The sequence below is a fragment of the Alligator sinensis genome, unplaced genomic scaffold (assembly GCF_000455745.1).
Source record: "Alligator sinensis unplaced genomic scaffold, ASM45574v1 scaffold104_1, whole genome shotgun sequence".
Lineage (NCBI taxonomy): Eukaryota > Metazoa > Chordata > Crocodylia > Alligatoridae > Alligator > Alligator sinensis.
This window is the reverse complement of record NW_005841867.1, coordinates 3,813,159-3,836,044: the sequence shown is the minus strand read 5'-3', so window position 1 is coordinate 3,836,044 and position 22,886 is coordinate 3,813,159. Positions and strand designations below refer to the sequence as shown.

Genomic DNA, 22,886 nt, shown 5'->3' with positions numbered 1-22,886 from the left:
ACACTCAGTGTGACTCTTGAGCCAGCTTGCTACCCAGTCTACTGTATAATCATCCAAGGCAAATCTCAGTTTATTTATAGGCTGCCCCAATGTGCACTAGCAAGAGCACTAGAGGTACTAAATTTAATGCGCTGTAGCAAAAATGCATTAGTACACATGTAGACGCATCCACTCTCACATAAATATGTGGTTAAATATGGGCCTAAGTGAAAGAGGATTTTGTCTTATATCTGCATAATGACATGCATGTAGATTTTCTCACAGTACATTAGGTACAGGCCGCAGTAAAGCTACAGGAGTGAAGACCTCTGCTTGAGCTACTTTACTCTGTTGAGAAGGGTAACTCTGAGAAGTACTAACATAACTAGATTGCTTTGGGTACCCAGCTAACTCATTCCATCTACAGTACATTGTACTGAGGGGAGATATTTAGGAAAAAATGAAGTGGGATTGAATGGGGACATTGGTGTAACATTTGGTATTACATTTTGGGAGCCATTGGGATGGAAGACCCTACAAAACATGTAAGATAGGATTATTATTTGTATTACCATTATGCAAACAAAGCTTGCTGTTCATCAAAAGATCTGTTGTTATTAATAAGAGTGTATATAGCACGTTACAGACAATGGGCAAGCTCACGGGAGCCTTGAAAAAGGTGGCTACAAAACTTTAAAGGGGTTTAAGAGGACTTAAAGAACATGTAGCATCTTAAATAGCTTTATACCAGCTTGGGTAATGGGCTTTTGTTTTAATGTACTGGCCTTAAGCAAAAATAAATAGTAAAGGATAAAGTGACAATTTCACTTAAGCGAAAGGAGAATGAAAGTGTCAAAGTCACTGAAGGAATCCGCTGCCAGCAGTGACAACATGCAGAGATAAAATTTAATCTAATTGGTTACTGAGGAGAGCACATTATGTATTTGCATTTTGTATGTAGGTCATAGTGAAGCTAATCAGAACATTAAAGAAAAGGAACACTACATACAAATGCATGAAGCAAATCCTACCCTTATATTGATTCCTACAGAGTGCCTTTCTCACAGCACAAAAGCAGTGGTAGAGTTTGATTTAATTTTATTTTGAGGTGTTAATTACCATATTTCCTCAAATCCAAGATAAGGTTCCACCCCATCAGAATGTGGAAAAATAAGCCTCCTGGATTCCAGGGCTGTCAAGCAGCTTATCTCCAGCTTTGGCTCTGGGCTCAAAGCTGAAGTCAAAGCTGAGCTACTACCTGCCCTGAGCCAGGATGGCTCATTTGGTGGGGGATGGGGATCACAGGTGAGGAAGATTGGGGAAGACTGTGGGTTGGGGGTAGGAAGGGGAGAGACTCATACATGTGGCTCAAGGGGAGCACAGGAGAGACCGCACAGCCTTCCCCTATAGCTGCCCCTACATTGTGCAGCCAGGGGGCCCATATCAACACATCTCAGCATGCTCTGCAGGCTCCCTAGTCTACCTAGTGATGGATGGTAGCAGTGCACAGGGAAACCCTGATTGACTGAACCAGACTACCTCTCTTGGGAGAGGAAGGAAGAAAGAGCAAAGGATCCTGAGATGCTGGAAGACTGTGCTGTGGTTTCTCCAAGAAGAGTATGTATACTGATGTTTGCTGTTTCAGAAGAAACACTCTTAGAAGTGATTTAACCCTGGTTAGTCTAGCTTATTGTTCTCCTGAAGTGGCCATTTTGCTGTGGGAGAAAAATCCTGAGTATCTGTATACTCATGCTTTCTCCTGGGAGAGCAGTGACTTTCCCAGGAAACACTGAATGTACATGACCTAAAGATGGACTCAACATCCAATTTTCAAAATGCATTGTTTATACAAGGCCAGGTTTTGGAGGGTTCTCTATACTGTGGAAATCAGGTCTAGCTTTGATTACATATAGCTTTAGTTTAGAAATGTTGTTAGCTAGCATTTTGTACAGAAAAATAGTATTATCCTTATATTGCCTCAGAAGAAATAGTTTGAATTTATGAGTATCTTAATGGCCATCAAGGATGTGTTGCAATATTTCTCTCTCTTAAACTGAAAGAATATTGTCTGAAAATTGTTGGTAATTTTGTATTCCATGTTGATCATTTCCCCCTCACTACCTACTCTGTTCAGATTGAACAACCTTTTCTTGCCTGGAGTGCCTTTCTAATTATTTTGCAACGCTGACCTCACTTAACAGCATGGTCTGAAACAACCTTTGACACTGTTTAAAAAAAAAAAGATCTGAAACTTTAAGTAATCAAATTATAGCTGCCTATGTTGGCTCCATAAAAATGCATAGCTGCCCACGTTGGCTAAGGAAAAATGCAAAAAAGCTACATATGCAATTAGTGTGGAGCAATAAACTCTGGTGTAGTTCGTGCCAGAGTTTATGTCTCCTGGATGCAGAGTTTATACATAAGCCCAGGAATGCAGCATGTTGAGCTGGCCAGAGCAGCTCCAGGCTGGAGCTGGAGTGGCAGTTCTGGGAGCAGCGGTATCTGTCGGTGTGCCGAGTGATGACTAGGTACGGGGGCACAAAAACAACCCAGGCCCCGGCACATGCATGGGCAGACTGGGGAGGAGTGGCAGCTTCATGTGCTCCCTGCATTGAGCAGAGGCAGAGGCAGGCATTGTGTCCCTGTGTGCAGTCTCTACTGACACTGGGGAGGCAGGAACACAGGGAGGAGGTTAGAACTGCGGCTGGGTCAATCACGTCTGGGGGACTGGAGGTGTGTATTTTTGAAAAGCCAGCTCTCAACCCCTTGGCTGGTGCTGAGCCGCACCACCTAGCTATGCTGCCCCGGGCTTCGGGGAAATGTCCAGGGTGCTGCCCAGGGCAGGCTGCAAACGTGCTCGCTCAGTGAGCCGCATTAAGGTGCCTTGAGGCAGGCACATGTAGACGTGCACATAAATCGCCTTAATGCACCTGAGGCTATGGTGCATTAAGGTAAGGAGTGCATAAATTCATGTGTAGACATGACCTTTGTGTATCAGGCTGATGTCAATGCACTCTTCCTCCTCTTCCCCTTTTTTTTCCAGTGTGGCATTGCCTCTGTGCTTAGGTTTGGCCTGGGAAACTGGAGTTTCTAGCTGAAGTTTCTTTAATGTGTGGAAAACAGAGAGGACTGTCTATTTAAATTCAGGGTTTTGGGAGAGCCCTCATTCCCTCCACTTTTACTTATGGCTTTTTGTAGGATGCTTCTGGTGTTGTGCTTTGTTGTTGTGCATGATGGTTTCAAGTGGCAATTTTGGGGAATCCCTGAGTAATGGTTACTTGGAAATGTAGGGCCCTAGAAGACCCTTTCAAATTTGATTTTCCCAAGCTGTTCATATAATTTAATTAATTATTTTATTTTCATGCTGAGTTTTCTTTGGTGGAGGCCTCAGGGTCTTTAAACAAGACAAGTAACTAGTCATGTTTCAATTTTTGAGTGCCCATCTTAAAATGCTGTGCAGCACTGAAAATTGTTCACCACTAAGTTGTCAGGCTGGGGACTCAAGAATGGATCTGAAGGTTTCCCCTTTTTGTTGCCTGAAGAAATCCTGCCCAGCACAGAAGAAAAAAAAGAGCTCAAACTTCCATTTAAACTCTGCCCAGTTCACTCTGTTTGATTCACATAAAACTGTTTCTCTGGCTATAATTTGAATATCAAGATTCTTCAAGGGAACTGTCCTCTTAAGAGCAAACTGATAGATTTCTCCTCTGGTTTGGGGTCACAATATCTCCTGCTTTTTACCTAACATCAGGCAGCCTCTTCACATCTGAAAGGGAGTTAAGAATTCCATCTTTGTTCTACACCTACCTTTCACAAGGAGTTGTGAAATGTCTGGCTTTGCAAAGATTTAATCACTTCCAAGAACTCATCTTTTTTAGATGTTCAAGTATTAGATTGTGGAATCAGAAAAAATATATGCCTTAAACTTTGATTATTTTAGTTATAAGATGACATAACCACTTTGTGGATAATTGCTGGCTCTGTATAATAGAACAGATAAGAGAAAGTGTTTGTTCTTTGTAACTCCTCTGCAACTGCTTCGCTCACCGTGGCCTTGAAGATAGCAAAAAGTATGTACAAATCTGATTTCCAGGTGCAAAAAGGAGGTCTGTGAACTAACCTCGCCTCCCCCATTAGTTCCCATCCTGATTACAGCAAAGAAATAATGAAGTAATATTATAGCCGCTTTTTATGCTAATTTCACTGTATGATCACGTGAGTTGTAAGCAACTGTTAAAAAGTATATAAGCCTCCTGATTTTGCTCTTGGGGGGGACCCCTTCCAAGTGCTTGGGAAATCCATGTCACTTTGGAATCCCCCCTACAGCTGTAGTTTCTTTTGAATAAAAGCTTCTGCTGACCTGACCCAAAAGTATGCTGCGTGTGTTTCCACGACAAGATGGACAAGTATTAGATTGGCTTCCACTTTTCCATTTCTACAACAGTTCTTAGGTTTGTTTCCTTTAGGTAACTACTTGAAATCCAGAATGAAAGCTATTTATAAAACTGGAAAAAGGTGGAATGAATTTGAGGAGGTAAAGATTGCACTTTGTCAGGCTGATCTTTTCAAAGAGATCTTCTTTCAAGGTAAATGGCAACTTAGAGCACAGCAGGTGAGTTTTCAGTTCTGCTTATCATAACAACATTGTTCTGACACACTGTGAAGCATTGTCAGTTTGACCTGACAGGGTTGCATTTTTTGGTTTTCACCTTTTTGAGACTTGCACAAGGTTTCCCAAGATCTTCCTGCTGTGTGTTTTCTCAAGCACAGCTAGCTTAGTTTGTAATGTTTTTCAGGTTTTTTTTGGTAATGACTGGAAGCAATGCTTGTTAGCTTGTTCTTCCTTTGTACTCTCAGACAAAATGCAACTTTATGTTATTTAACTCGGGAAAGAAAATAATTATTTACCATCTAAAGAGGATATTACTGGGACAATGCTGTAGGACATATTTTGCACTGGGAAGCTCCTTTCTGGTTCTGAGTGCCAGGCCTATACCTTGTTTTACCCCTATTCCATCATCACTGTTGGTGACTTATCAGCTTTAATTACAAAGCAGAATAAACCCTAGATAACACTTAAGACATGTTCATCAGATGATGCCTTGCACAAACTACGACCTTTACCCTTCCTTCTAACTACTACCCTTACTCTTCCTTCCTTCAATTCATGCCACTGCATTATTTCAGCTTATTTTTAGTGGAGAGACTGCAAATAGCTTTATGTGGATTTATTAAGACATTTTTGGCTAGATCTTATTCCACTTTTTGTGGTACTCAGATATCTTTATGAAATCCTATGAGAGTCCCTGAATAACTATTAACACAAGAGGTGAGGATGACATTTTTACCACTTTTTTGACTTAGTCGTAAGCTAAGATAAAGGCATGTCACAATGGTAGACAATGGTTTTTCAGGAACTTTATTGGAAAAATATTACCTGTAAACACCTGAGTGTCACTTGGACGCAAGTCACAGAAAGATTCAAACTGATTTCAGGGAGTAGTGGATGTAGGTCAAAGATCCACTCCAGTGTAACATGGTTAAGGCACATCCATTTCCATGGTGAAAGGAACAAAGAAAGAGTGATGAGGTTACTACTGCATCCAGTCATTTTTGACTTGCCAGCCTGAATGACCCAGTACCCATTCACAATTGAGTCAATTGTAAGTCAACTGTGGGCAACCTTTGGCAAAAGTCCAGAACAAAGTTTGAACCCATACCTCTGGGTTTGTACCCAATAACTTCTGTGGGGCTTTGTCCAGAGCCTTGGTTGAAAGTCTCCAGTAATTTGCTACTGGCTGTATCTACTTATCTCCCTTAGTCTTACTTTGCTTTCACTTCAGAGAAGAATGTCTTTGAAATTATACCCAAATGTCCTGTGGCATTCCTCACAAAGATTAGAGAAGGGTTCAGAACCTCTCATCTAAACATCTCTATGAAGTGAAAGCTGCACATTTGGGGTTTTTTCCCCTACTGCACAGAGTGCTGAGGACTGTGGCATTTAGCCAGGCTGAAAAACAATTTCCTGTATGAAAAAGCGCGTGTTTTTGTAAAGATGGTAGCAGTCATGGTGAAAGCTGAAACAACTTCCAATTCAATTTAAAGTTAGCAGTCCACTTTGAGTACTTATCTATAATTGTTTTATAGATATAGGTTTTATATTAAATATAGATAGATACACACACACATAGGTTTTATATTAATCCAAACATATCTATTGAGAGAAATATTTCTGAAATCTTCCACCATTGTAGTTTGAGATGCATATTATAGCAAATTATTCAGAACACAACAAATGTAGGCATGATTTACGTTTTCCCAAGAGCTCCAAACCAACCAGCTATTGAGTTTAATATACTCAACTTTGTTCAAGTAGATACTCTAAATCGTTTTTAATGGGTCACACAAATAGCCCAGGAACAGTTAGTGAAATGAAAGCTATGTAGCTGGCCTTCACATTCATATCTGGATAACTTTTACAGTATGTCCAAATTGAAACAAACAAAATAGATATTAGGTTAACTCTTGCACTTTATTTGGCAATCTTGATGCATGGAAATCACTGCGTAATCACTCACATATAAGTTCTTTTTTGATATTCAGACAAAGAAACATAGTCCAGAGAAACCCCATTCTAAGTTCAGAATTTAGTGAAACAGAACATGACACAACCAAAACATTTGTTAACAAGTATATTGACTGTAGACAAGTTAATACATTCAAGAAGAAAACAGGATAATTGTAATGCATTAATTATTGAAGAAGTTATAGCAGCATGAAAAGAGGAAAAAATCACTAGGACACATCTGAGAACAATTCAAAATCCTTGGTAGGGTCAGAAATGAGGAAGTTCTTTAGGTACTGCAGATCCTGGTTATACGCAGAATTCTCCAGAACTCAGGACTGAATATACTGTAACTGACTCCCGAGACAAGAAGTCAAGTATCAGAATGAACACGTTTGGATGCTTAGCTTACCTTCAGTTTGGACCATTCTTTTACAGAAATACTTGGAACAAACCACTAAGAGTACTAAAGGGAAGCATACTAACACCTCTCACCATTCCAAATGCAAGCCCATGCTCTGCAAACCAAGCAGATCATAGTGAAATGTATGTGATTAATTGTGAGGTAGGGACAAGGGGACTTTGCAAGCTGTATGTTCTGTGGTGACATGATCTATGGTGCCCCTTTCTGCATAGTATGTATATATGTATATGTACCTAAGATGTGGCTAGTGAGGAGCCAATGAAATGATAGCTCTTGGTATCCCCATAGAGTATGCAAAAGCCCCTGAGTAGTGAAGGGAACATCCTCCCAATCCCTTTGGAAGCTTCATAGCTGAGCTCCAGATGAGCCTGCCAGAGGCTGTATTCAATGATAGGATTTTACTTTGATGTAAAAGATCCTGAAAACTAACATTAGAAGGCTTATGTGGTTTTTAATGCATTAATAGTCAGCATAATTACGAATTAATGCCTATAACATGCATTAAACATGAACAGCACTAAGTGCTAAATAATTCTTAATTAGTTATTATAATTACTATTAAGAATCCAATTCCACCACTCTAAAATAAGTGGAGTGGACCTTGTAAGCATTTATCAGATAGAAGAGTCTTTCTCCTTGAACTGGGATTGTAATCATCATTGACCAAGCTAGCAACAGCAGGTCTGGTTTTACTGCTGGTTTTAACATGAAGGACCCATGCAACAAGAAATACCAAAACTCCCCAAGAAATAGGCAACTATAGCCACACAAAGATATTGCACACGAAAGCTCTGCAGTCCTCAGTAGTTTCTAGAGGAAAACATCATATCTTCAGTTTTTCCCTAAAAAAAAAAATGATTAACTTTTCTTTATAGTTATCCATTGACATAATCATTACATTTTTCTCCAGCAGCATCAACATTGTGGATCTGCTTATCTTACACAGATAGTATGTTGGTATAACTGCTCAAAACAGGTAAGTTTACAGTAAGGTAAAACATGGGATGGAGAGTCAGACTGTTACACAGCAATGAAATTGCTCTTTTGGGTTATTCACATTCATAGATAGATGTGCTGAAAACATCCAATCACAGTCAACAAAGGAGATCATCTGGTAATATTATGTATTATATTTGAAAACATATAGCTGGTTGCAGGTGTGGCCGGGCCCAGGGACATGGAGGTGATCCGAAGCAGTGAGTGATGGCGGTGCATGGGTGTGGGGCCTGGCCAGGGTGTGGGCCTGCGTCTCACCTTCCTCCTCACCTTTGCTCGGGGCCTGGCAGGCGGCCCCCGAGGCCTGGCCCCGACCTGTGTCCTCGGCGCTGCAGCCGCTGTCGCTGCCCTGAAGCAGGAGGGTGCTGGGCACCCTGCGCCGGCTGGCCTCTCCCGGGGCGGGCGTGGGGCTCAGGCACGCAGTCCTTGTCTCCCCGCAGACTTTAAGGACACACTGAATAAAGCGTACGATGCTGTGGAGGAAGCAGACTTCCTGGCCATCGACGGGGAGTTCTCAGGTAGCGACGGTACGGCCTGGGGCTGTGGGCAGCTGCCCCTGCTGCGCGGCCTTCCCTGGCTGCAGGGGTCTTGGGGGAAGAGAGAGAAAGCACCGGCTGCCTCAGAGCAGGAGACGTAGATGGATCAAGGAAATGCCCAAACGTGGCCAGCAGTCACTTGGCAGCACAGCCCTCTTCACACTCATCCCCTTGCCCCCTGCTTTCAGCAACGCAAGGGCTCATCGGCACCGTGTTGCCAGTCTCGCATGTTGCTATGTCGGCCTTGCATACATTGCAAGCGTAGGGCAGAGCACGGCCTTCCCAGGTACTCTCTGAACACATAGCTTCACTGTCTGTTGGGAGTTCACTGAGTTTTGAATGACAGCAGTTAAGTAGTGGGTGTGTTTTCAAGATGCGTGTTCATCCCTGATGAAAAGGTGCTTTTAACAGAACGGGAACTTTCTGCTGTGATACGATGTTCTGCACCTTAAGTAGAGGCAACTTGCTTAATCCAGCTTTCAGTGCTTTTCTCACTCTCTTTAAGGGGGGTCAGTAAAATAAAACTATTCCTCAAATTTTTAGGCATCGTGATGGGCCATCTGTTAGTGCATTAACCAATGGCTTTGACACACCAGAAGAAAGATACCAGAAACTTAAAAAGGTAACTTTTCAATGTAACCCCTGAAACCTTTTGCCTTTCTTTGTAGGTGGTACAGTGTAACTGAGATTATGCCTGTTTATTTCAGGCGTGTATCAGTGTGTGATGTCAGGCACTGTATGGAGACCAGAAGATTTTTACTTGCCTTTTCAATATGGCTGAGAGAGAACAATTTGAACGTCATGAATAAGATGCGGTTACTGTCTAACTTTGCTTGTAGAATCCAGTATTAGCCTGATTATACAATACAGAAGGTACTACACTTATTGGGTCAAAATACTTATTGACAAAAGCAATGCTGTGGGGTGGTGCACACAGTTGTACCCCCCTGAGTCAGATCAGAACTGAACAGGGCTGTGTTTTGCTCAGGGAGCCCCTGGGATGAAAGGAGCTGTCATTTGCCCAGCTACTACTGAAATGCATGCCCAGCAGGGCTATGTACCCAGAAAATTTGGTATTAACTTCCTCCGAGCCCTCTGGCTTGTAACTTCAAAGTATTCTGCTTTAGATGTATACACTTTAAAACAATAGATGAGTTTCAGTAGCCTAGTGCTATGATTATTATGAAGTTCCAACACTGCTTATTTTTGAAAGAGCTTTCCGCCACTGCTTTAGCAATTGTCAAGTGCTTGATGGTACGATTGTAAAACATCTGTGCTCAGTCTATGCTAGTGCTTCTGCCTGTGTGCATTGATGCTACCTGTATGCAGTACCAATAGGATGTAGTTGGGGAACTTCATCATTTATGTTAATACGGTATCTGATCCTGTGCTCAAAGGAGAAAAAAGCCACCAAACAGAAGCCCTGGCTGTCACACGAAATGGTGGTTTTACAAGGGTTTATGACCCTTGTCGCAGATGATACCAAATTATGGGGCAAAGTTAATACACCAGAGGGCAGGGAGCAGTTACAGGCCAACCTGGACAGGTTAGATCAATGGGTGGAACGTAATAGGATGCAATTCAACAAAGATAAATGTAAGGTACTCCACCTAGGAAGGAGGAATCCCCAGCACACCTACAGGTTGGGGGATGTCCTCCTCAGCAGCTCAGAGGCTGAGAGAGATCTTGGAGTCATAGATGACTCCAAGATGAACTGAGCCGGCAGTGCAACGAAGCCATCAACAAAGCCAACTGCACCTTGTCATGTATTAGCAGGTGCATGACCAACAGATCAAGGGAGGTGATGCTCCCCTTCTATGCAGCACTAGTCAGGCTGCAGTTGGAGTACTATTTCCAGTTTTGGGTGCCGCACTTCAAGGGGGACATGGAGGATCTGGAAAGGGTTCAGAGGAGGTCCACCCACATGATTAGTGGTCTCCATGAAAGACCCTACGAAGAGAGGTTGAGAGATCTGGATCTCTTCAGCCTATACAAAAGATGGCCGAGGGGTGACCTTGTGGCCACCTATACATTTATCAGGGGAGGACAGCAGGGAATTAGGGATGCGCTGTTTTCCAGAGCGCCTCAGGGAGTAACTAGGAATAATGGGTGCAAACTAGTGGAGAGTAGATTTAGGTTAGACATTAGGAAGAACTTTTTTACAATAAGGGTGGCCACAGTCTGGAATGGGCTTCCAAGAGAGGTGGTGCTGTCACCTAACTTGGAGGTCTTCAAGAGGAGGCTTGACAATCACTTGGCTGGGGTCGTCTGACCTCGGTCCTCTTCTTGCCGGGGCAGGGGGTCGGACATGATGATCCATTGGATCCCTTCCAACTCTATAATCTATGAATCTATAGGACTTCCAACCTGAGTGAGTCTTTCCAAAAGCAAGCGTCTAAGAGCAGGCGTTTCAAAAATAAACACCCCAAACGTACACCTTCCACAGTATTGAACACAGGCCATGAAGGGAACTCACTCAAAGAGTGTACAAGCTTATTAGGGGGGTCATCCCCAGGATGACTTAAGGCTCCAGATTATTATTTTAATATAAAACTATATACTTTATTATAAGAGTGCTTATTATCACTAGAGTATCTAGGTACCTAGATAATTCAAGGAAAACAATTACAAAATACTAAAAAGAGCTATAACCTGCTTAAAAACTCTAAAAATCAGAAAACATAAACACCAAAACCCAGAAACCTGGTATTGTTTTAGTTTTAAAAAAATCCTTTGTTTATTAAAAACCAAGGAATTAAGTGGGCATTGGTTAGAGTATTCAAAAGCACCAAAATGACTTAGGAGGTTAACTGTCATTTCCAAAAAGGAATCCCTCCTACTTTTTTCATTCTATCCAGGAACAGCACACACCAACTGCTGAAGCTTCCTTAGCCTGACGAAGGGTTTTTGAACCCGAAAGCTTGCTTAATAACTATTCTCCAACTATTTGGGTTGGTCTAATAAAAGATATCAAATTCACCCAAGGAACCTTGTCTGCCTCCCTCCTACTGAGGCACCTAACTTTGGCATTAGGTGCCTAAATAGCTTCAAGGCCTTTCAGTGAGATATAGGCATCTAAGTCACTTTTGAAAATAAGTTATAGTTGCTTTTTAAAATATTATTCACTGTAAAGTAACAGCAGGCCCAAGGTAGCATTATTTTTCCTACTCTGTACCCATCTCCAGAGTCCATATCATGCATGGGTGGAGTTTCTGTTTTCAGAGTAATGTTTCATGGATATTCTTAAAAAAATAAACAAGCAGCAATAACAATTCAGAAACTGTGAGAAGTCCCATAGCAACTCTGTCAGTTTTCAAATGATGAAGGAATGAAAGTTCATGAGAAATTCTGGAAATCGTAGTGTCAGTTAAAAGGGCACTGGAGAGGTTCTTATAAGCATCAGTAGGGACTAAGATAAAAAAAAATGATTGTCTAAGTTCTCAATGCTAATGTCAGTTCTTGTGCCATCTCTCCCCCTCTCCCCTGATATGCACTTCACAGGTACCCTGGAAACTGCCTTCTGTTTCCATTAGTGATCACTACCCTTATTTCCTATTCTCTCCTAGAATCTCTCCAGCTGACATTAATGTCACCCATACCCACCCTCCTTGAACCCTTAAAAATGAATTCAGGAACTGGGGGGGTTAATGGCATTAACACCACAAATGCTTCACTGTTAAAAATATCCAGTATTTTCCAAACTAAAGGAGCACACTGGGAGCTTTTTTTCTATCTCTACAGACAAGAGTCAGATGTTAGACAATTCTGCATTCAGCTTCTCCATTGTCCTTGGTAGGAGAGAAGTTAGATTCTTGTTCTGCGCTCGATTTCCTTTCTGCTGAATATTGGTCCATTTCCTGAACTTCTAAAGTCACCTTATTCCTTTTGGCAAATGCCTGGCTGATTTCATGAAGAGTCTTATTTTTTGTTTCAGGTAGGACAAAAAACAGATACGTAGCTCCAGTAAGGCAGATGACAGCAAACACCAGGAAACAGTATGTCCGCAAGCCACTCTGTGAATAGAAAAGAAAGGAAATCAGTCTTAAAGGGGCAAATATCATAAGAACAAAAATCAATGTCTAGGAATCATTTGGAAAAAAAGCAAGTGCATGGAACTGAATTTTTATTGGGAGACTTGAAGCAATTTCTGACAGCATACAGTAATAATACTGAAATACAGCATACAGTAATAAAAGCAAGTCGGAGCACAAGCCATTAGCTCTTAGAAGTTGCATAAAAAAGTACTGGTAATGACTAATCTTTAAACTAGTTTAGAAAGAGAAGATAGAAGGAAGTTCCCTCTACATTCATTCAATGGGCTGTCACATCTGGGTTGGCCTTAAAAAATGGAAATCACAAAGATGGAAGCAAGATTCTGCTAGGGCAATCCAAAGCAAGTGGGGAAGGAAGAAATGCAACCATAGCTCCATTCCCTCACTCACACAATTGAAATACGGCCTGGCTTTGGTCAGCACCTCTGAACACCAAGCTAGTTCTGATTTACGTGCCTAAACTAAGGATTTAAACCTCTGGGTTGGAAAACGTTGGTTTACATTACTAGTAGCCAGAGGCAACCCAAGTAGGGTGCGGGGCCCGGGGCAAATCAGCCCATGCAGGGCCCTGTCCCCACTCTGATCCTGGACCCAAAGAAGTTGCTGCTACCATTGGCAGCAGCAGTGGCGGGGAGGGGGTCGCAAGCAGCTGGACATGAAGCTGCTGCTGCTCCACCCAGCTCCGCAGGCCCCCCCAAAGCACGGTGCCTGGGGTGGTCACTCTGATTCCCCCCCTAGGGACAGCCCTGCTAGTAGCACCCATTTCTATGCAAGTAATACAACAGTAGGAATTTGTCATAGCCAGGTGTGAGCTGCATTATAATAAGTAATCACAGATTCTGAGACTGAGGGACTCAGTTTTTAAGGGATATACAGTAAATACTTCTCAAAAAGATACCCTTCTCAGGTAAGTAATTAGAACTTACTGCAAATGGGCACAAGCTATCATACTGTTCTCTGTCCATTTTGTCCAATGGGCATTAAATACAAAATGAAGAAATATTACTGTGGGTGGGAATGCAAGCCAGAACCCAGGATTCCCACCCTTCCATCTCACTGAACCATTTTTATACTGGTTTACTTTCCTTATGGCCCCACATAGTTTCCCCTCTTAGCTGTGCAGTGGATCAGCTTCAACAGGAGTTGAGGGTGTTCTTGGAAAAACTTACATGGCTCCTGGCCTGCTTGTTAAGGAACTTTTTTGGAAAGTGTTAGATGTGGGTATGCGGAGCTAAGAACCCAGATTTCACATTCTTTGGCCAAGCGCCTACCATCACGCTACTGGGCTAAAAGGTGGGATGGCCGTCTCTGCTATTGTCATAATTTCTGAGTGACTCCCTTCCTGGCAGAGAGTAGAATCCAGTGTCTGTATAAATGCTACTTGCCCATCTAAAGCTGGACTTGGAGTTGGCTCTGTGTATTTCTTTACCAGTAACTATTCTGGTGAGCCTTTCTATGCAGGTGGTTGCTAGGTAAAGTTCTATGTTAGTGACTCTTGGATACGTTAGTCTCGGTAATGTTTTTTTTCAAAATATTCTATAGCATTTCAGTAACAGTACTGGAAACTACATATTCTTTAAATTGCAAATGCAAATTGTGACGCACTGAAGTCAAAGGCAAAAACTCTCATTGGCTCTACAGGGCCAAGTTTTCAACTCAAGTAAACATCGCCTTCTTCTCTGTATTTATGAAACCGTATTCACTTACGCCATCTGTATAGAGCCCAAACCTTTGACTTACTATTATTAGTAGCGCAAAATTAAACAAAAAGCCTTTTCTGGAACTACAAAAATACGGAAGTCTTTCCATGATGCGTTGTATGAGGTCATAAGTAGAGAATACAAGGAAAAAAATGAACATTTCCAACACAGACAAAAGCACATGTTCTAAGTCAGAGGTTACTGTAGGGCAAGTCATACAGAAGTCGTGAAGTGAAGGGCTCAAGAGAGTACATCATTTAAACACAAATAGTTGAAAAATAGCTGAAGAAACTCCATCAAGGAAACCAGTTCTGAGAAACCCTCTTCCCCATATCCCTCAGGCATCTCTGTGTCTTCCTCAAAGCTGGCCTTCTACCTAGTCCCCTTCCAAAACTCATGCATAAAACCTCTGTTGTCTCTCATTTAGTTTCTTCCTAAATTTTTGTTCTGCATAATCCTAAGAGAAATGAACTAATTAAAGTGTCATGTTTACACACCAAAACAAAGAGTCATTATGTAACCCTGATTTCCCTCAAACTTATATTTTCATTATGATTTGTATTCCCATGCCTACACTGCGGACTGTTTACACCTTTGTTCTTGTTTTGCAGACTGTCAATGTGTGTTTGTCTGTACAATGCCTAGCAGTATTATATACGTCCCATTCGGTTATCCAATCTTGCATCAGCTACGTATTCACGTACTTAACTGGTGAAGACAAAAAAGAAATTCCCTCACTCTCATTGTTCTAATATTGCATCTGAATTACTAATGTATTAAGCCACAATGTTACCATGGATAATCTATCATCAAGCTTAAAAACAGGCAAAAGCAAATAGATTTAATAGATATGGAAATAACTTCTTGGTGTGTTCATAAATTCTCCTGTCAGCTTAACAACCAGAATTTGCACCAGAGCTTTCTACATTTGAAGAAGTTTAATAAGGTTTCAGTTTTGTGTTTGCACACTTGTCACCTTATTCCTTTAAATCCATCATTTAATAATGTCTCTGCCTACGAATTAATATGGACTTACATGGCAACTAACTGCTTATGTCTATTTTAGAGAAATGTGCCACTTGCTATTTTGTCTTCACACTCTCTTGTGTTTATGCACTTCCTGTTGTGTATTGTCTAACTCAGTGGTTCTCAACCTTTTTAGACTTGAGGCACCCCTGAGAAAATGCTAGCTTTCACTTCTTTTTTTGACTACAGAAAAATAACAGTAATTCTTCTGTTGCAAAGAACTCAGAAAGAGCACACAGCAGGTCAGAGTGTTCTTTATGCTACACCTTACTGCTATTTGGAATCTCTGGGTTTATCTTGTGAATCATGTTTGCACACCCAGCTGTGCAAATATTGAATGGATCTTAAGGCACTCCAGGGTGCCATGGCACCCTGGTTGAAAATCACTGGTCTAAGTAGTGATCTCTCAGGAGAAGATACTTGCTTTGTGCTACTGGTCTGCAGAAATCCTAATATAATGGGGATCCTGAAGTGGGAACACTTGTGCAAGATCAAAGTGCACTCTCCTCACAGTCCCTTTTTTATTTGTAGTATTTCTTTGAAAGTAGCAGATAATTTATGAAATATGGAAGATATCACAGTAAGGAGGTATTACTTCTGAGCACTGAAAATGCCCTGCAACAGCTTGGTACTCAAAAATGCGTTCTTGTTGAAACATCCCAAACAATTATTGAAAGGTTTCTTGATACTGCCAGAAGCTACACCTAACATGAAAGCATATCACATGGAACTGTGTCCATTTTACAATGTGTTATGGCTCATCTAAAGCATGAAACCATCTACATACAGTGCAAACTCACACAGAGAACAGATGGAAGAATACATTTCACACACAATATTGCACAATGTAAAGGGTCAAATCTTGAATACTTAGTCAAGAAAACTCTCAGTGGGGACTTCAGTATTAAGTGGCTCTAATAGTTTAATTTATTTGTAGCTATGTCTGAAGCACTAGGTTCTGACTGGTGCCATAGGCAAGATTCTGGACTTCACGGAACAATTAACTGATCAAGCACAGAAACTATTATGTGCCTAAGAAGCAAACTGTAATGGGAGATCATTTGTATAAGAGCTCAACTACTAGAATGATGCTGTAATAAAACAGACTTTAAAAGAGATGCAATAGGATGATGTGCCTGGGTCTTTATCCTATTTAAATTACATGTATAGTCTCTTACTCGTATAATGTCTATGTGCTGTTTATGGACATGAAACACAGGTCTAGAATGCATTTTCTGATGTCTCCCTCCCTCTTGTTCACTGGCAACTTGATGGGTATGATCCAAAATCAGGACCACTGTGTAGCTACCGCTATCTAGGAGTCAAGACTGCTTGGTTTGACCTACATGGGGACCTGCCCAAGTAAAAACTGAACATGGTCCTTTTTTGGCTTCTCTGATGTCATGGTAACTTCAGATTTGCATCACCTCTCACTTTCTTAGCTCTGGACTCAATTCTGAAAAATTGAATTCACTTCTGTACTCTCACTGACTCACACGCATAAAGATTATGTGCAAAATAAAGGCTTTGCAGGCTTGCTGAAGGTTTAACAATGGCAGATGCTGACTCAGAAAACCCCTTTGTGTGTGTTCATTCATTTAAAATTGGAAAAGAACAATGAAATACGTTTGTGGACTTGATGTCATTATTTTAACCAACTGCAGAAGATACTGGCTTAATTGTACTCAGCATTGTGTTTAAAAACAGTTGTTGTTAATTATTTTATTTCCCTCTGGAAATTTTTTACTTTTCTCTAGAAATCCATTTGATGCTTTGTGGGTATGGGGGAGGGGGATGCAGGAAAACAAACAAAAACAGCTTCAAGTTTCTGCCTGAATAACTGCATCTTTTAGATTTTTTAGTTTCAAGGGAAAAGATAAAAACATTTAAAGGAAAGGAGATAATTTCTGCCAAAAGTTTTATTTGGTCAAAAAAGAAAGGAAAAAAAAAAAGAGGCAACAATTTCCCATGGAAAAACTTGCTTTTCTATGGAAAGTTTTGACAGTTCTTTTTCATCCAGCTCCTGGAATTTTGCACCAAACAGGTTTATTTTCTTCTCAATTTCCTGTAACTAAAAAAGAACTTTGCATGTGCAAGAAAACAAAATATCAATTTATCATCATGAGTAGACATAACCAGCTGACTCTGCTCTCAGAGCTTGACTCCCACTGATGAGAATGGGAAGGAAGGTGCTCTCACACATCCCAGGATCCCGTCTGAAATATGCTAAGTAGTCAACTGTGATTTGGATGCTGATTTTCAGCTGCATAATTTGCATTCATTTGAATGAAAAATCTAGGGCAGTCACAACTTTTCAAAACATAAAAGATACAGATATGTTCCATGCCAAAGTAGTGTTACTGTGTATATCATGACAATGTATAAGCATTTCCCTTCTCCTCCACAGAAGAAAATACTTAAAAGAAGAACTGAGTATTGGATTTTTGCAAGCAGAAAAAAAGCCTTCTATAAAATCCAACAGAGTACTCATTTTTGTTTCAAGGAAATCAGTTAAAAAATAAAAGAGCCGATATTAAAATAAATTATGCTGAGATTCTTATATTTCAACAAAGTGGGTTTTTTTTAACTTGCTTCTTCCTACTGGTTTTTGAAAGTTGCAAGCCCACCTGTTGAAAGCCCATGACTGCTTAGTTTAACAGGTTACACTGAATAAATTCCATAATTCGTAAAATGATGGAATTAGTTGAGTTCAGACCTCTCAGCAATTATTCATTACAAACAGGATAATACTACCACCTGGCAACAGATAGTCTGAGAAGGACACAAGAGAAGGAATGAATGGTGAATGAATTCTAGGGATAAGTTTTACAAACCTCTGATTTTAAAAGCCTAAGAAAGAAATTTGAGTGATCTTGGTTTGTAATTTTGACTTCATGCTTTTTAATAGCTTGACAAGCCTCTGGTAAGCTGTCTTGCTCCTACAGAAATATGACCTAAACAACAACTAATAATATTTATTCCTTTTATTTTATTTGTACCCAATTTACAGTCTGGACATAACAGTGGTTCCCTATTACTGACTGAGCTCCCCACTAAGTGTAGTCAGAATTTTACAAGGCACGTAATCAAGGCCTTATGATTTCTGTAACAAATGACCCACAAAGTTTGTGATGTGGCCACCTAGTTTCCACAAGATGGTAGTGAGGCATACAGCAACCTTCTCAACAGCTTCAGGCTGATTAAATGATGGTTTCATTGAACGAACCAGGAAAGTGACTGACCCCACTATTGCAGCATTTCTTGTGTTATTTATTCAGACATTCAAATTCAATAGCTTACTCTGCTCCTAAATTTTCAGTTTTCAGTGTCGCAAATGTTTTTGTACCAATGATGTCGGTCTGCTTGTTAGAAGTTGCTAAAAAGAAATCACTGCATGTCATATGCCACAACCCCCTGAGATGATGCATCCATGCACAAGTGCTTTGTGAGTTCCTTGCCCCATTACACATTAGGCACCAGTTCCAGGAAGGAACACTAATTTTACGTAGCAAAACAGAACAATTGCTTATTGAAGAAGGGGGAAAGGTAGATATTCAAAGACACTAACTGCAGTTAGATGAACACCCCATTCATTCCTCTCTCCTTAAAAACCAGCATATTTTTTCATTCTGCATTTGAAATGGATAATATCCAATGAGCTAGTAGGTCTTCAGGTAAGTAAAAAAAGAAACAATGTTTATACTTGTAAGGGATTTCAGTTATTCTCTGAAGCAGAGACATACAGTAACAACTTTAAACATTAGATATACTTGGAAAAAGCAAAAAAAAACCAAGTTAATTGAGATACCAGGACTGTAGAACAAAATACTGTATTTTCTCACATATAACAGACCCCCAAATATAATGCACACCTTATTTTTGAATGGCATTATGACGAATTCCTGCCCCCCCCCCCGAGTTATGGCTGCAGAGACCAGGGACAGAGTCTAAACTTCAGTTGACTCACCCTCCCTTTCCTGCTTAACTAAAACCCTAGCTGCTGCTAGAGACTCTTTTCCCTGGGTGTCTTCTGATCTTGAAAAGAGCTAAATGGCTATGAAACAGAAAAGGAGACCAGAAGCTCCAGCAGACAGCAAAATTCCCTTAAGAAAGTATTAGTGGGCCATCAAAAACATTACAAAGGAGAGATGATCTTTAACACCTGTGAAGTGAAAGAACAATGGTCCATTAAGTCAGTGGACCATTAATGGACTACTGACTCTCTCAGCTGCTTGAAGAATACCATGGCTGCTGCACTGTGGAGCAGAAATCAAAGCAGTGTAGCTTCCTTGATTAATACACCCCCGCCCAATTGGGGGGGGGAGGGGAAGGTGTGTGCTATATGCATGAAAATATGATATTTGATGCCCATGTTTCTGTAGAGCATCTTCATTGTCAAAAGTACTGTGTAACATAATGGAAGAAAAGAAAATGAACATTTACATATCCAGAGAAATAATAAAAACAAAAATCAAGAAGGAATCCTACTGGGTAAATGCATCTCACTGGATAAAAAATGGGAAACCTCAAGCATAGAAATAAAGCAGGAACAACATGGAGGTGCTTGAAGGATGCTAATGAAATTTATAATGATGTGAAAGTGCCAATTCCTAGAGAGAAGTGAAAAGGGGCTTGAGCTGAAAAAGGGAAAAAGGAAAAAAAATACACATCAAATTCATTGTATATTAATAGCAAGCAGTCTAAAGCAAATGACTAGCAACTTTGTGTTATCAGCTGTTCTTACTGTGCTAAAATCCATTTGGATTGTATAAAACAGACAAGGCACTGTGCAAATCGAGACATAAAAAGACAATCAACATGTACCATATTTCTCATAAAAGCAGTGTTCTTTACTTGGTGCATTTGGAGGGAAAGCCTTTTCTTGTGGTATTTCAGGTACCTTTTAAAGTGTTAAAGATAAAAAGCTACAGATGGAAAAAGCAGCTGAGATAGATAATCCATGAACGACACTTTGTTTATCTATCATTCATATTTGCAAATATTTAAAGCTCATGTAAAAATGCCCACAATACTGCTCCTTCTCCATTAGCTTTAATCTCTGCTTTGGTACACAGGGGCACAACTACATATGCTATTAGCACACAGCAATAAACTCTGGCACATATCATGCTAGAGTTTATTTCTCTTGGGCACTGCACACACGTGTCTGTGACTGCAGCACATTAAGCCGGTTCAGAGCAACCCTAGTTGGCCCCAGTTGCCTGGTTCAAAAATTCCCAGTGCCTTTACCAGCCCTGCAGGCTTTGTGACATGGCTCCTTGGGCCAGACTCAGTCTGCTGGTCGTAATTTTGACTCCCCTGCTTTAGTGGCTCTCCAACTGCATTCCATGGAACCCCGCGGTTCCGTGATAAGTAATCAGGCAGGTTCGCAAAGAGACAGGGGGTAATGGCACAGCGGGCCAGGAGGCAGTGTCCTGGCACTGCTGGGCTGTGTTGTCGGGCTTTGCAGATAGGGCTAGGGGTTCTATGGCAGAAGAAATGATATGAAAGGGTTCTGTGACTTTAGGATGTTTGAAACCCAATGCTTTAGAATATACATGTGTTCCCAAGATATTTGTCTGGACAACCATTACAGTGGGCATAACACACATTACTCTGATCCTATGATTGCTCCACTGAGGAACACACTTGGGCCTGATCTTCCTTTCATTGTGTAGTCAGAGATCCAAGTGAAGCCAGGGGAAATGTGGGGTAGGCAAGAAGGATCTGATTTTGAACAGTGTTAAGTAACATCCACTCATGATTAATTCAGCAGCTGGTAATACTACTGGAAATACTTGAAAATTTTGGAATATTGGAAAATAATATTGGAAAACTGGAAATACTACTGAAAAAAGTATGTCATAAATGAATAATATGCTTAAACAGGATCACACTTGGTAAAGGAACAGTTTCTTTCAGCCAGATGGGAAGACCTAAATGCAGCAAAGGAGACTGGGCTTAGACATTCAGGATATTATGAATGGCTTGTAAGTCTGTCAGTGGAAAAAAAGATTCAGAGTCAGTGGGTTCATGTACACATGAGCTTTATTAGCTCCTCAGCAAAACATCACAGTCTACACATGTGCCCATATTAGGGTGCAATAAACTGATTAACTCCCCTGTAGGATAGTATTGTCCAGGACAAATATTATCCTACAGTGGAGTAATTACATGCACTCAATTCATGTGTAGACTGTGACTGGGGCTGGCTGGGGCATGAGGATGCTACAGTGCAGGAGCTGCCTGCCACCTAGCTCTGCACTGTAGCACCCTTGTGCCCCAATCAGCCCTTCCACAGTACGCTGAGCTGGGGGGAGCAGCCCCAGGCTGGCAGGCTGACCCCCCCCAACCCCAGGCCACTGCCAGGCAGGGCTGCTCTGCCCCAGCTTAAATTGCTGTGGTCCCACACATGAAGATGCTGCGCGTGGAAAGTAGCAGACTCCAGCATGAACTGATCTATAATTTATTCAGGTGCATTAATAGCATGTTTAGATGCGCCCAGTGTGTCATGATGATGCTAAGTTAAGTAGCAGCCAGACCATGGCTCACTAAATCCTCTCATAATTTAGTCAGTTGTAAGGCCAAGGTTTAGAGGAACTCAAATCCTTTAGTTAATCTGCACAGGAAATCACTTCACTCAACCTATGTACATAGAAAACAATACACTATTTCACGTTTGTTTCTATTTTCCCAGATTTAATTTTTGAGCTTTCTTTGAAAAAAATCTTGTAACACACTGTGATTTAATTTAAAAATATGACAGGAAAATTAGTTTTCAGCATTAAGGAGTGGTGGTGTGTGTGGAAATCTGAGTTGCTAGCACAATATCTGAAAACAGTTATTTGAAGCCTACATTTGAAATTGTGAGTCTGGCCCACTCATGTTTGCATACATAACTGAGACTCAGTTTTTGTCTACATAATCGTTGGGGAATAGATGGTTTTGATGAACTTGATCTGGTAACAGGGTCCTATGGGGTGTGATGCCATATTTCCCAGAGGAAGTAGGAAGGTAAGAAAATGAAATATCCACTAAAACACTAAAATGAACTCTTATTCAAATATTCCTCTGCAGCTTAGCTTTTCTGATAATGAACATCATCCATCTTTACAACATAGTAGCTAAAGAAACATGAGCGGCTCTCATATTCTTAAGTAAAGAGCTTAAACTGTTCCATTCCATTACACCACAATAATATTTTCCAAGCTAATCTATCACTGGTAACAGGCTTCTGAGATTCATGTAATTTTTCTTCTGAACAGTAGTATTCCTTTAGAAATACCCTAATTCAGAGCCAGGGAAGAAGGATTTTCAAGCTTTAGAAAACAATGTTTGCAACCTTCTAAAAGCTACAAAGAATCCAAGTGCTGTTTCTGACCCTCTGGTTTTTGTTATATGCACTTTCCTGTATCTAGGTGAGGCTGCAACAGTGTTCAACACAGTTAATCAAGCACGGCATTTAAAAAATTGCGCCTGAATTTCAGGTTGTGTGTTTTGTTTTGAAACTATAATGAATATGAATGAAATTCTGCAGGAGAAATTCAGTAATCTGACTGGCTGTTGCACAGGACATTATTTTTTTTCCAATGACAGAATTAAAAAACA

General features: G+C 40.8%; 1 protein-coding gene across 2 annotated transcripts in view; it reads right to left on the bottom strand.

The window, feature by feature from the left end:
- Window positions 1–10,763: 10,763 nt before the first annotated feature.
- SLC2A9 (solute carrier family 2 member 9) overlaps window positions 10,764–22,886 on the bottom strand; it is a 204,067-nt gene continuing 191,944 nt past the window's right edge. For both annotated transcript variants that reach the window (XM_025192520.1, XM_006016786.3), the window contains one exon: window positions 10,764–12,513. In XM_025192520.1, coding sequence (XP_025048305.1) covers window positions 12,256–12,513 — 258 coding nt within the window. In that variant the 3' untranslated portion in view covers window positions 10,764–12,255. The remainder of the gene's footprint in view (window positions 12,514–22,886) is intronic.